The sequence below is a fragment of the Homalodisca vitripennis genome, chromosome X, assembly GCF_021130785.1.
Source record: "Homalodisca vitripennis isolate AUS2020 chromosome X, UT_GWSS_2.1, whole genome shotgun sequence".
Lineage (NCBI taxonomy): Eukaryota > Metazoa > Arthropoda > Insecta > Hemiptera > Cicadellidae > Homalodisca > Homalodisca vitripennis.
Genome location: NC_060215.1, coordinates 24,087,515 through 24,102,510, shown reverse-complemented (window position 1 = coordinate 24,102,510; position 14,996 = coordinate 24,087,515). Strand labels below are relative to the sequence as shown.

At 32.3% G+C, this 14,996-nt stretch overlaps 1 protein-coding gene across 2 annotated transcripts; it reads right to left on the bottom strand.

The window, feature by feature from the left end:
* Positions 1–1,030: 1,030 nt before the first annotated feature.
* Positions 1,031–14,996, bottom strand: LOC124368791 (alpha-ketoglutarate-dependent dioxygenase alkB homolog 7, mitochondrial). Of its 2 annotated transcripts, XM_046826163.1 has the most exons (4): positions 14,448–14,989; positions 10,761–10,934; positions 3,013–3,137; positions 1,031–1,502 (listed from the first exon to the last, which is right to left on the bottom strand). In XM_046826163.1, exons 1-4 carry the CDS (start codon positions 14,787–14,789, stop codon positions 1,373–1,375), a joined length of 771 nt encoding a protein of 256 aa, XP_046682119.1. In that variant the 5' UTR covers positions 14,790–14,989; the 3' UTR covers positions 1,031–1,372. The 2 variants fall into 2 exon arrangements, with proteins under 2 accessions (XP_046682119.1, XP_046682120.1); XM_046826164.1 differs by lacking the exons at positions 1,031–1,502; positions 3,013–3,137 and adding an exon at positions 3,270–3,443 and having other exon boundaries at positions 14,448–14,996.

Sequence of the window (14,996 nt, the reverse complement as noted above, 5' to 3'; positions counted from 1 at the left end):
TCTGGGATTTTCTTCCTTATGGCCAGACCTGCTTTTTTTTCTTTTTCATTACTATTTCATAGTTTTCTGTTAAATTTGTGCATAAAATATATAGATGGATGGTATATAACTATCGTAACAAAATTAACTACCTCGTTAAGTATTTTGTGTTTCTATAAGTCTAAACATGTTTTAATTTGTAAATGTTGTTGGCTGGCTCGTTTTTATTTTAAGATTCATTCGTGGTATGTAAATTATGTTTTTCTTGAGTGACAAAATTAGGGCCCTCTTAATTAAACAAGGTGTTCAGATCCGACTTAGTAATTTGTGAAAGTTTCTGAGTGGTGCTTACTAAGTAATTGAATCAAACAACTTATAAATTATAAAATTTAAACTCTCCATACCAACATACGGTATAAAACATTACTTTTTCTGGCAATGGTGGATTGACTACTCATTTCTTCAGAGAGTCTCTCATGATAAGTTGGTGGAAAATCTTAAATTTAAGTTAAAGTCAAGTAGCTTATAATTTTAGAGGGCTTAATAAACCTAATTAAATCTTGATAAGGCAGTTATGCAAGCTTTTACATACTTGATATCAAAGGAACAATATTATTTTATATGTGAAATTTCTAAAAATATTTATTTAAAAAATAAACATAATAGTCCTGGAAAAGATGTGTCTTGAAATTTTTAAAGAAACTTGTTTACTTCCAGATTATCCCTTTTAACTCCCTAAAAATATATTTTTTACCCAATCGTAACACATAATTTTTGGAAGTTATATAAACTAAATTCAAACTTATGCCCATTCCTGTATGGCATTATATAGCTTGATTAATGTTCAATATGCAAAATCTTTAAATTTATAAAATTTTAAGTTTTAAATTTCTTTATATTTGTTGTATTGAGACTTTAAAATGATAAATAACTTGACCTTTGCTTTTATATTCCAGCAACTCTTCGTGGACACCCTTTTGCAGAAGTGAAGAATGACATACTGGCCAAATACTGAATTTTTAATATTTAATCAGATACAGTTCACTGGAAATCATGTAAACACCAGAAAATCACTTTAATATACAATATCACACTAAGTTCAAGTATAACATATTCAAAAATATTTGTACATTATGAATTTTTTGGACATTTAATAAAACTGTCTTAAATGTAACATATACAGCTGCATGTGAAACTGATTCACTGACTCATTCACTTACTGATATATAGGTACAATACTTCGAGTTCTAAGAAACAGCAATTTGACATGCAGGCAGCTTTGAGCCAAAGGCGAGTCATTATATCTATAACAGTCTTAGTATTTTACATACAACTAGGAAGGAGTAATAATATTTTACAGAAAAATAAATTGAACTTAAAATACTAAATTGCGTTAACTAGATGGAGTTGGTTCATTTCTGCAAATTATTGAGATCCGTCGTTTCTTAATAACAGGTTCTTGTTTGAATTTTGACTCCTGATTGGGTAAAATCTCATGTGTGTAGTCATATCTCACGGAATCCCTGCAAAAATAAATATATTTTAATGCATGTAACAAATATTTTTTTAAAATTTAAACTTACTATTTTAGTCAATGACAACTAAAGTTTCAATCCATGTCGCATCATTATTAGTCATTGAAGTTTTTTATTAGTGAACAAAATAACAAAAAAGGTACACATGTGGGTATTTGTTAATGTCTATTTTGTTTATGTGTTGAGCTTATATGTTTTAAATTTATATACAGTAGAATAAACAAAATGATGAAAAGTCCCATGCTCCATTGCAAAACCAATCATATTCTCCACCAAGTTTCTCTAACTAGTCACAGAGCTCTCGGTTTTTACATACCTGACAGAATTGGCTATAATAAGAAGCTTAATGGAAACATCAATCAATAATTAATCCGTGAAATTAATTTTTTTGGCACAATTAAAGTGGATGTTTTCAAACAATAAGGGCATTTTCATACAACAAAGACAGAGGAACACCTTTGGTGTGGTATGACAGTCAGCCACATTGGTTCCAGTCTGAACAAGTAGGTATTTATACAGTAGGCCTGTGTAATGTAACACATTCATGCCACCGCCTTTTCCTCAGAAAACTTTCCATTCCTCCCGACTGTAGATAAACATGTGCTACTCTTCCTAGAACTCTCTGGAGACCTAATCTTCTGCATGCACTTCCCACAGTCATTCAACATCTCTGACCCAGAACCATCAAATTCTGCAGTCTCTTTATTACGACGTAAATTATCCTCCACAGGCATCATCCTCATAAAGCATTATATAATTGTGAGAATTTCCCCATCTTCTATAGTTACCTCCAAACATATCTCCTGACCCACCAATCATTTTGATGAGTTATATTAACCACCAACATGAGTAAATTAGTTCTGGTGGCAAAGGCATGGCCAAGGAGTCTACCAGAGGATGCTGGATGATAGAAAATTAATCAATCTACTAAGAATTCTTTAGAGTGTGGATAGCGTGCCAAACATTTTGGGAGTGTAAAATTTGGATATTTATCATCTTCAAAGTATGTGAGTTCAATTAGAAATATTTTTAGTGATTAAACAATTTCAGTATCCAGTTCCTGATTAGTTTATACAATCTCATGTTTAAAATTTATGTGATTGTCAATTCACTTCTTATATTCAATTTATATTTCTTTAAAACAAGCTAAATATCTTGGAATTTAATACACGATCACTAATGTATTTGTAAATTATTCAAATATAAAATAGTAGTAAACTGACAATTTAATATAATATTGAGTAATATTTCTGATTTATTAATTACATCTAATTTTGTATAAATAATTATTCAAAGTCTTTGTTTCTTGTAGGTCTAGATCTCAAATTTAACACTAAATCTTAATAGTGTCAAATTAAATAGTGATATATTTTGTCTAGTCTAAATGTTGATGTTTCTTGTTAGTATTAATTAATTTCAAATTACTTTTAAGCAAATTGTTTAGAGTAAGAAAGATATTTGATTTAATATATTTAGCTTAATATATGTAAACACTAACCTCATGATGTAGAGTGAGCGACGCTTTAGTAAAACATCTATAACCTTGGATTTATCCTTGTCATGGACAAGTCGCATTACAGAATCAGTAAGCAGGCTTAGCCCAGCTATCGTATTTCCACAGAACTGTAACAAACCATCAATAACCGTGGATTTATCCTTGTCATGGACAAGTCACATTGCAGAATCAGTAAGCAGGCTTAGCCCAGCTATCGTATTTCCACAGAACTGTAACAAACCATCAATAACTGTGGATTTATCCTTGTCATGGACAAGTCACATTGCAGAATCAGTAAGCAGACTTAGCCTAGCTATCGTATTTCCACAGAACTGTAACAAACCATCAATAACCGTGGATTTATCCTTGTCATGGACAAGTCGCATTACAGAATCAGTAAGAAGGCTTAGCCCAGCTATCGTATTTCCACAGAACTGTAACAAACCATCAATAACTATGGATTTATCCTTGTTATGTACAATCATCGAAGTATATAAACTACTGGAAGCATAACCCCAGTATGACAGTTCTGTGCGGCAATGAATATGTTAGCCATACCACTGGTGAGAGGTTAGTGTACTACACTGCATTGAAACCTTAAGATGAATGAGTGTGCTATATTATTATGTTGACAGTATAAAATGCTTTAAGGCGAAATAATTGATCTTCAATATATCTTTTAACACCTTTGTAGACATTAATTATTATTATTATTAATGTCCATTCCATAATTACGCACCATCATAAAATTGATATAATTATTCTAATAGAAGTCAAACTGGTTACAAACTACATATTAATAAAATCATTCAATCTAAATACATTATTTTAATTTAATTAAGAAATGTAAGAACATCAAAATGTATCTGAAATAGATGAATTGGCGACATTTAAGAGATTTGGAATAGAACCAATTTTTTTAGTTTTGGCAATTGCCTAACTTGTTTTTGTAAACATGTAAAAGATTTCTTTGTCATGAGGATCGTAAATTGTCTTAAATATGTTGTATGCTAATGTGACTAGTTTAAAACTGCATGACTGTTGTCACAAAATTCATTATTATTACTAATGTGGAATACAAACTAAAACTCTTTAGGACTAAAATGTGGAGTAAAACTCTTGAAACTTTCTACAGAACTTTATATCTGAATTTGTACAAAAAGAAATGGGAGTACCATGACACAAACAGTTAAAAACCCCTCCCAATACATTGTACAATCTTCCTTTGGATACAAAATAGACAACAGTAGATACTGTACAATATATTAGTATTTAATATAATCTGACATCTATTTGTAACAACTGTAACATTTATTATATACATACGATGGTGTTGATCCATAAAATATTTATAAGCATAACACATTGACTGTTAAGAAAAAAATGCCTTACTTGACACATGCGATGAAAAGAAAAACAAAAAAATATCAGAATAGGTTTTTGATAATGTTCATTCATGGTATATTTTGGAAACATCCCACTAGGCACAATGTGGGCTTCCCATCACAAGCTTCACACATGTGTGTTGTGTCTGTTGTCCTTTCCTTACCACCATTCCTTTGTTACCCATGGGGAGTTTAGTAGGCAGATATTTGGTAGCGGCAGGTCTGGCCGCCTCATTTGCTAGAGGAGTCAGCAATTGTTAAATGTAAGCATCTTAATATTAATAAAAACCTATTCCGTTTCACTTACTCACCAAAGCATGTCTTAAAAAGTTTGTTTGTTTTCCAATAATCTTGAATTTGAGGCATTTTTACAATTCCCATGTGAAATAAAAGCCCCAAAAAATTGTTTAATTCACGAAGTTTCAAGTCTCTCCATTGGCTTATACGAGATTTTTCTGTCATACTTGATGATAAAAAGACATGCTCAGCATTAGCATTAGTTTCATTTATAATACTATGCAGAAAAAAGTCTAAGGGAGTATTGGCACCTGGTATATCAACATGTAGACCAGTTGGTTCCATGAGCATAAATTATTGTATAACAGGATTTTCATTCCAATCTAGCTGAGGACAGGAAACTTTATTTACTTTCGTTTGAGTGTTTTGGCTTGTGGAAGATAAATCCAGTTGTGGACTACTTACAGCTGAAGACATGTTGATGTAAGCCAAATTTGATGAGATGTCAATTTTTTTGATGAGGACCGCTCGTTGCTGCGCCTATTGATGTAGGTCAAATTTGATGCGAGTGTAAATTTGATGAGAGTCCCAGGTTATAACACCAATTTGCTATGTGTCACTCCCACGTTGGTTACGATAATTTGCTGAAAGTCAGTTCTTTAGAATTATTCACTCACCATGTTTAGTTGTACGCGCCTTGTCACCAGTGGCACGTTGTTATACCATGTTGTTCATCATAGTATCGGTCGCCATCTTGCCCAATGCTAGCTGTATTTCCTCGTATTACTCAAAAATTATTAGATTTGAATGTCTCTGGTGTTATCACCAGAGACAAGTCTGTGTGTATGTCAGGGTTCCAAAATATATTAAGTAATAATTACAAAATTTAACATCACTCCACACTTTTTGTAAAAGGGATATTTAAAGAAAGTCAAAGCAAGTGACCACGAGATTAGTTTATTAAATGTCACACTCTCAACAATATTATAAACTCACTCACCTTGCAGTGCTTTGATAATTTTAAAAGTCTAAACAATATCCCATCCTTGATTAAATTTCAATATACTATACAACAGATCATTACTTTCCCAGGAGAACTAACACAACCTCCTTGCTTCGAGTCTGATGGTAGAAGAAGGAATCTCCGTATAATACGACGGATACTGATTCAAAACAACACTCATCACTTCTCTCGTTCAAATCAGCGTCTTCACGAATAAATTTAATTTAATTTAATTCTTTCTTATAATTGTCGAAATTTATCACGTTTACTATAATTAATCAATTTAAGTATTTCTATTTTCTTTTTATTAATTTTTCAAAGCTTTTTATTTAAATTTTTAGCAACATGTGCTTTATGACGTCATAAATTTACAAGTCATTCATACCACAATTGGCTCTTCTGCGTAATTCTATTTAATGTTTTTGTAAAACACGAATTTTGGTTATGTTTACTTCATTTTAATTAATCAAATCTTTTCCCGTATAAAGTTCAATAAATGTCTTCGTTATTAAATAAATCTCAATTCCGACAACATGTGATTCACTGATGTCACAGTCTGCCGATTCATTGACGTCACAGTCTGCCAATTCCCCGCGAATATTCAAATGTCGTAATTTGACCTGTTACAATGTCTGTCTGTCTATCATGTACCGTGTCTAAATCCAACTCAGATACCCTATCATCACTGTTAATATCACTCACATCAGTACTAAAAGCCTCAGACCCAGAATCAGAACAATAATATCTGTCTATTTCATTATTAGTTAAATTATTCAGGTGTTGAGGTTCTTTCTTGTTGTTTTGACTCATTTTCACAAAAAACTACTAATTGAATAAAAAATGGCTTAAAGAATATAAAAACATAACCTCTAAGTATGGCCTTACAAGACTAATTATATCAAAGAACTGAATAGTAACAACAGGAACCGACTGGTTATAATTTCCCGCCAAGAGCTGAGCAGAGCGCCATATGGCGTTATCTGCAAATGCGGCAGATAGACCAAACTCCAATTGGCCTTTCCCGCAGTCAATGTATTAATAGTTCCTTAAAATATTATCAAAAGGATTCTTTGTGTTTAAGTAATCAAAAAGCCTATTGAGTACTCTAGTAAGTTTGTGGATTGTGCAAGTTCATCAAAACCTGAGTATTAACTATCTTTTGAAATCTAAGGTATCAGCCAAACCAGCACTGAACTTTAAACAAGTAAAAATTGTATTAATTTTTTATTGCTTGAAAAAATATAAGAGGGAGATAATTTATCTGTTAAAAATTTTCTAAATATTGAAACTTTATTAATTTACAATTAACTACTGTAATGAAGTTCTGTCATCTAAAGTAATTTGATTACATAGCACGCACCTAGCATATGTAAACATATCATTTGATTAAAAATAAGGTTTCTCAGGCAACTGGCATCACTGTTTTTCTAAAGCCGATATATTTTTGTTGTTCCACTGTAGGTAACATTGTGAACTTATAAGAGGTCTGTTAAAAAAATATCGCGACATTTTAATTTCCACAGATTACATATATTCATTTTTTCAATTTTTTTGTGTCGTTATGTTGGTACACATTTTTCTCTGACTTATGCCAATAAGTTCGGCCATTTTAAATGTTCAGTTAATTGTTGACAGCTGATTTGCTTGCACATGTCATGGCTCATCTTCGATTTGTGCTTATTCGAAAAAAAATGGATCAAATGTTGTGTTAAAAAGAAATTAAGTGCACAGACGCATTCTGAATGTTGACTGTGGCTTATGGAGAAGCTATTTTGGACTGAAGCAATGTTTATTGGTGGTTCAAAACGCTCTTAAAGAGACGAGAAGTTGTGAATGACGAACAGCGTGCCAGACATCCAAGCACGTCAAGAACAGACGAAAACATTGGTAAAGTGAAGAATTGGCTAATAGTCAAATCAAACATATTGATTAATGGGACGTGCCATTTGATTTTTACCAATGATTTGGGCATGAGACGAAATTTGTACCAAAATTGCTCAAATTCGACCAAAAACAGCAGGGCATTATTATCATTGCTAATGAGCTGTTGAACTCCATCAGCGATGACCCAAATTTGCTTCAGAGGGTCATAACCGGTGACGAATCATAGGTTTATGGTTTTGACATAGAAACGAAAGCTCAATCATCCCAATGGAAGCTGCCACACGAGCCAAGACCAAAAAAAGTGCACCAAATTCGGTAGAACGTGAAAGTTTTGCTTACAGTTTATTTTATACTGCAGGGACGTGGTGTATCATGAGTTCTTGCCACAGGGTTCAATTGTCAATAAGGATTATTATCTGCATATTATGCGCAATTTGCCAGAAACACCCGGATTTGTCGTAGAACAAAAATTGACTTTTGCACCACTATAACGACCCTGCCCACAATTGCAAAACACACTAATGATGCCATAGTCACTGTATTCCCCAGATCTGCCTCCCTGTGACTTTTTCTTTTTCTCGAAACTGAGGAGACCCATAAAAGTACGACGCTACGCTACAATTGACGAGACAAAGACGACATCGAAGGAGGAGCTGAACAAGACCACAAAACACTTTTTGAAGTGCTTTGAGGACTGGTACAAGTGTATAATATCTAATGAGGATTACTTTGAAGAGAACAAAATTGAGATTGATGAATAAATAAATGATTTTTGAATAAACACAAAAGTTACAATATTTTTTGAACGGACTTTAGCACACCCTAGCTGTATCAAAGTTAAAGGGAAGATGAATTTGCGTTTAAACAAGGAGTGGAGGTGTAAAGACTGTGGAAACAAGGCTTCGTACACTGATATTTTTATTAACTGGAACAATTCAATGAAACCTACAGAATTTATAAAAATGTTCAGCTCGATCAGATAGGAGCAAATGCGTTACCGCTCCGACGGTTCTAGGTTACTTCCTCGTGCACGTAGCAGCGTGTTGTGACATATGTTGATTTTGTGTATATATTTATTTTTAATCATGTGATCTGTGCCATGTGTATCAAGGAATGCGATGACACGAATGCCATTAAGTGTTCTGGAATGTGTGACGCTTTAGCGCACCCTAGCTGTATCAAAGTTAAAGGGAAGATGAATTTGCGTCTAAACAAGGAGTGGAGGTGTAAAGACTGTGGAAACAAGGCTTCAACAACCGGTAGTGTTGCTTCTGCATCTTCTGGTTCTAATGAGTTATGAGTTTCGGTTAGAGAAATTATTGGATCAATTTAATATTCCCAAGAAATGTTCAAGCACTTTCTTGTATGTTTTATTTAACATTTTTACTACAATACCATAAATAATCTGCATAGTGCATGACTACCCATGGATAGTTAAGAGTTTACTATATTCAACCAGACCACTTCACATACAACTAAGTGACAGCCCCTCATTTACAGTGATCACATTGGGCTTATAGTGTCTCCTTCAGAGTCCAACAGCTCCTCTACAGGGGAAAGGGAAAGGCGTATGTTCATAATGCTACTGTAAGAAATACATTTTCAAGAACTATTAAGCCTATGGCTTTGAAATGTTTGAACAGTTGTTTATCACCCTTTTAGATGTATGCTGAGTTAATATTAATAATAAAAAAATGGCTGATTTGTAATTTTTTATTAAATTCAGTTTTTAAAATTGAAATTTTAGTAGTATAATTTTTTTATGAAACTGAAATATTGCTTAAAATGATGAAAAACTCAGCATGTGTGGATCTATGGTATGAACAGTGTAAACAATTTCAACCCAACATCTTCAGTAGTTTTTGAGAAAATGTTCCTTACGTGTGAAAAAAATTGCAGAACACTCAAAAAACTAAAACAGCTGCATTGACTTACTTAAATCAATACAATCCTGCTTCATAAGCAGTAGCCTATATCGGTAATATCCCTGCTCTAGCTTCCTCCTCTTTTAATATTGCGCTGTCGTCTTCCTCCGCTTTTATATTCACAATATCATATTCTCTTTTGCTAATACTTTTTTATGTATTATTTTCCACTATCCCTAAAATCCAATCAACTCTAAAATTTTCCACTTGGTGATTTTATACCATTAAAACAGTTTAATCCTTTGTATACTCTAAACTCTAGAGTTCTGACTGTCAAAAAATTGTTCTTTGCTACCCTAGTCCATATAAAACATTATTCAAACTGTCATTGACATTTTGAGTTTTGACATGAAGGCGCTTTCTCAATAAATTTGTCTCAGATAAGGTTTTGAATATTAGTTTAATCTCATTTATAATGGCTCCAGGAAAATTATTCTTGTGTTTAAGGCGGCCTACATTTTCAGCTATTCTTTTGTTGAATTTTCAATATATTTTCCCCTTTGGAATAAAACCTGTGTCGAGAAACTCAATAAAAACCTTCTCAGAGCAACTTTCAAAAATTAAAATCATCATGTACAAATGATTAAACCTACATGTATTATATACTGACATTTTAAAAATGTATTATAGTTTCAGAAAATAAAATAAATCAAATTTTGTATAAAATTTGTTTACCTTCTGAAACTCCATAAGCCACAGTCTAACCCACATTAATTAAAACCATAACTATCTTGCAGTATAGAGCATTAATGAGTTCGGTGGCATCTCTGAATCATATGAGCAGTTCAGTACTGGACATCCAGTAATACCTTGTGGACATCCAGTAATACCTCGTGTTCATCCAGTAATACCTTGTGTTCATCCAGTAATACCTTGTGGTCATCCAGTAATACCTTGTGGTCATCCAGTAATACCTTGTGGACATCCAGTAATACCTTGTGGTCATCCAGTAATACCTTGTGGACATCCAATAATACCTTGTGGTCATTTAGTAATACCTCATTCTTGTTGAGAGGTGATTTTTAAATCAAATAATCTTGGAAACTCATAACAGAAATACATAAATAGTCACAAAATCTGCATTTAGAGTGAAGTTAGCATTTTTTAAATGTAAAAAAATTTATAAGGAAAACGTTTAATTTAGCTAAAATAACCATAATTATAGCTGAAACTAAAACATAAAGGTACACCGTTTGTTTGGTAATGATTTGTTTTAATCTGTAATTAATATAAAGTTAAATCTAAATTAAACATGAGCTTTAAATGCTCAGAATGGCAATAATTTGATCACTTATTAAATACTTGAGAATGACATACCCGAACACTGTCTATGTGCGGTTTTATAAAACCCTCTTCAGCAAGATCCAAAATATGCACATAACGAAGCTGGGGACTTCCAGGTAGGAAAGCACATTCACGAACTCGATTGATTATCTTCGTATTATCTTGATTCCATTTCAATCTCTCAGTTTCTCTGTATCCATGAATAGCCTTGAACAAAGTTTTTAACTATTAGTTACTTCAGTAAGTTACAAATTAACATTCACAACATTTTCACCACAACCAATTTTCCACAAACACTGGCTAATAGGTTTTTTAGTCCTGAATGTGATAATTTAAGGGTTAAATTTAAAATAAATTAATATCCTTTTACTACAGAAAACTCATATTTTTAAGAATTTTAAATAAGGATTTATCAGAATGACAATTTTGACAACTATTAATTTTTCCTATAAACAATAAAATATGATATTGAACTTTTTCCACTTGAACCTAGGTATTGAAAAGTAGGTGGCAGTCTTCTTCCCCCTCCCTCAATCTACAAGAATTTGTATCAAGGCAACAATGTAAAAGACTTGAATTATATAAAAGACAACAGTTTCATCACTAATAAACATAGTTAATTCAGAAAATGTTGAGCAAATCAAAATCAAATCATGTTTATTGCAGTAAGACTTTACAAGTATTGACAATTTCTATTTGTGCCTGATGGTCAAATCAAAAGTACATGAAACAAAGTACTATTCTAACAACTAAATAATAAAATAAAAATCATACAGAGGTTTAACAGTAGCATTTGCAGCAACATTATTTAGTAGTTTGAGACAGGTTTTTCAAGTCTTTTTTCTTTTTAAGCGGGCTGCATTAAAACTTGAGTCAGAATAAGGCATCAACAATAATTGTAAAAATCAACAATAGGTATAAAATTCTACAATAAATATAAAATTCAACAACAAATATACAATTTTAAAATAAGTATAAAGTTTGACAATCAATATATAAAATTTAACAATTGATATATAAAATTAAATAATTAATATATAAAACTATAAAAATAAAATTACATACAAAAAACCTACAACAAATTGGAAACATAAATGATTTGTAGTGAGAAATTCCTCAACTGAATACAAGAGCTATCCAGAAAGTAACAGACGTTTTTAAATGGTGCGGCAGTGGGCAGGGCTACAGCCGCCATCTTGGTGTCTAAACACTCTGGCATTCAGTACGCATCGAGTTGTAGTCACGCGCGGTCTGTGTCTCTTTTACTTTTCTCACTGTGATTAATTAAAATGTGTGCTGCAAATGAAAATCCCGCCACTTGTGAAGTGTGTTCGGTGATAAGGTTTTTGTTGGCAAAATAACCATAAACCAATAGAAATATCTGTTGATTTTTGTTCCAAAAAGTTTATGATTTTGTGAAAAAATTAAAGTTTGTTGAAAATCAGTTGAATGAAATAGAAAAACAAAACAAGGATTTCGTAGCTAAAAACTTAAAATTAAAAAAAACTTAAAAAAATAAAAATCCAGTTTGAGGAGTTACAGCAGTATGTGTTCGGAACAGCAACATCCAGATAGGTGGTGTGTCTGAGTTGCCAGGTGAAAATATTTTGAGTCTGGTAAATAGTATGGCAATTGCTATTGATGTAACTATAGTCTTGAATCAGGATATCCAGGCTGCATACAGACTGCCATCCAAAAATACACAAAAGCCTCGCCCTATTGTCATTCAATTTAGTAACCGGCAGAAACGGAACAGTGTTCTAAAAAAAGCAAAACAGTGCAAACTAAAGAGTACAGTATTTGTGAGGGATACACTGGAAACTATGGTGTATGTTAATGAACATCTAATACCATACTTCAAAAAACTATTCTATGACTCAAGATTGGTAAAAGCTAAAATGAACTATCAATACCTATGGATATCTAACTATAAAATATTCATGAGAAGGGACAGAGACTCAAACGCAGTAAAAATAGCCAGCATAGGCCTATAGGATTTGGAACAATTGATAAAACGATAATGAGTAAACTGTAAATTCTGTAGGAATGCTTGTTCATCATTGTTGTCTTTAGTTTTTTCAGTCTTATTTACAATTGCATTTTTTTTTGTAAATCTCGTTAATGATTTATTACTGGTTGTTTAAATTTTTTTGCATAGTTAATTTCAAGAGAAAAGTGCTGTTGTTCTTAATCTTCCATTGTGGACATTTTGTGTTTTGTGCTAGGGTGTCGTTTTTCTGCATATTTTGAAAAATATAAGTTTTCTCTCTCAGCGCTGAAGCAATGGAAGTTTTACGGGTGAGTACATTTTAAGGTACCATGATTCGGAAAAGACAGAATTGTCATGACAGATGTATACAAACACGATTATTTTGTTCAGTTTATATATTTGAGACAATGTATTCTAATATAAAACAATAATTCTACATCAAAAAAATTAATTGTTAAATTAAATTAAAAGAAATAAAATTAGAATAAGACATTATTATTAACAAAAAAGTCAGTATATTTAAAACAAATAAATTAAATTTGATTAATTTTATTCATATAAATAGCTTATTCAAAATAAATACAGTATATTTAATATATTATTGACTAATTTTTTCAGAAATGCAAAAACAGGTATTTTAGGAGCAAAATCTGTTAACATTGTGACAGTATTACTGTTCTTGAAGAATATGTTAATAAAGAAATATGACAGTGACTATGACTAAAATAAAATGGGATTTAATGCAACCCGCACATGTGGTGTTGTGTCTAAACTTGGCGCCTTTGCCTGAGGGTTAATTAATGTGGTGGCCATTGTTCTCAGAATGGTAAGGAATGGTATATTCTGGTTAAGTTTTTTTTAACAATTTTTAGCTCTCTCAGGCACATGATGCAGCTATGGTGAGAAGGACCAATCCAATGTGAGTGCTGAGCTCAGCTCTATATTACATTCTGCTGAGTGCAGCTTCTGATATCTGGCAATGTCACAGATCTGACTCCTGGAATCTGGAGTTCAAGTCCGTCTGAAGGGATCCAGTAAGACCGATACAGTAGACTACCTCGGCAATACTACTTAGTTCTTGTTGCGATTTCAGTATTCAAAACATACACTCAGCAACACGAAAAGTTCATAGTTGTTTTTGTGGTGTATTATTTCAAGATCAGAGACATCTAGGCTATAAGAGAGTTCCATCTGTTTTACCAAGTAGAAATCCAGTGTAATATAGATGAAGAGGTGTTCTCATTGTCTCATCAGAGGCACAACTGAGCCCTTTGTCTAGAAACCAGTCGGAGCTCTTCTGGAGCCTAGACGTTGGCAGTGAAATGGTTAATAAAACAATATCACTGCTTGAAAATCTTAAACCGTTTTGCAGTGAATTTGCATTGCCTAGTTGTCTGATCTATAGTTATCTAAAAAGTACAGTACTACAAGAAAAGCTGTTTGAGGTAGTACTGACCAAGGTAAGAAGTACAGAACTGTTTATATAAGCTATCAACTAAATATAGGCTATCGCTGACTAAATTGATGCATGCATGCAAATAGAACAATACAATGTTGGTCCTACTTTCAATATTAATACATCATTATTTGTAATAAACACCCCCTCCCCCCCAAACCCATGTACAGTTTTTGTGGGAGGACGAGCACAATTGGTTAAAAGCATAGAAATAATGGATTGCAACTCCAGCAGTTTATTTTACAAGTAGTGCAAGACAAAATTATATACTTACATTATCCCAATGGCTGAATTCATAATGCAGTCTCTTCATGTACGGCTCTATTTCATTCAAAAGAGAATTTTCTTCTTCTGCACTCAAAAACGAATCAAAAATCAACATATTATTGTAAATATTTTGTTTTTCTTCATCTCTCACTGTTTTTTTTCCAAATTCAATGAAGCTACTATATTGATTAACGTCAATGTGGTAATTGACAAGCTTTATGTAATAACAATGATTTCTACTATTTTCAAGCAGTTTAGAACTATGACATGACTTGATAGTAATTAAGTAATTTTTAGTACTACGGTTGAGATTTATGAACTCAGAAGTAAGGCGGCGTAAAGTATTCATAATCACTCATTCATAAGAAATTGCAAACCTCATATCATATTTTTATCATATAAACATATTTTTTCAAAAAACATAACACAAAAGATTATTTTCTAAAAGATAAGATTGCAATGTTATTTGGAGGAGGTTATAACCTTCCAACAACAGCGCACACTTCGTAACGAATCCCGTAATCGTAACATTGATTAGAATCAAGCCAAAGAAGTA

What these genes read in the sequence shown, in the direction of transcription:
- LOC124368791 (XM_046826163.1), bottom strand. Translation starts at nt 14,789, where the DNA reads ATGAATACTTTACGCCGCCTTACTTCTGAGTTCATAAATCTCAACCGT. An exon ending in AATTCAGCCATTGGGATAAT is followed by an intron (nt 10,935 to 14,447) that starts GTAAGTATATAA and finishes ACTTTGTTCAAG; the next exon opens with GCTATTCATGGATACAGAGA. An exon ending in CGCTCACTCTACATCATGAG is followed by an intron (nt 1,503 to 3,012) that starts GTTAGTGTTTAC and finishes TTATTTTTGCAG; the next exon opens with GGATTCCGTGAGATATGACT.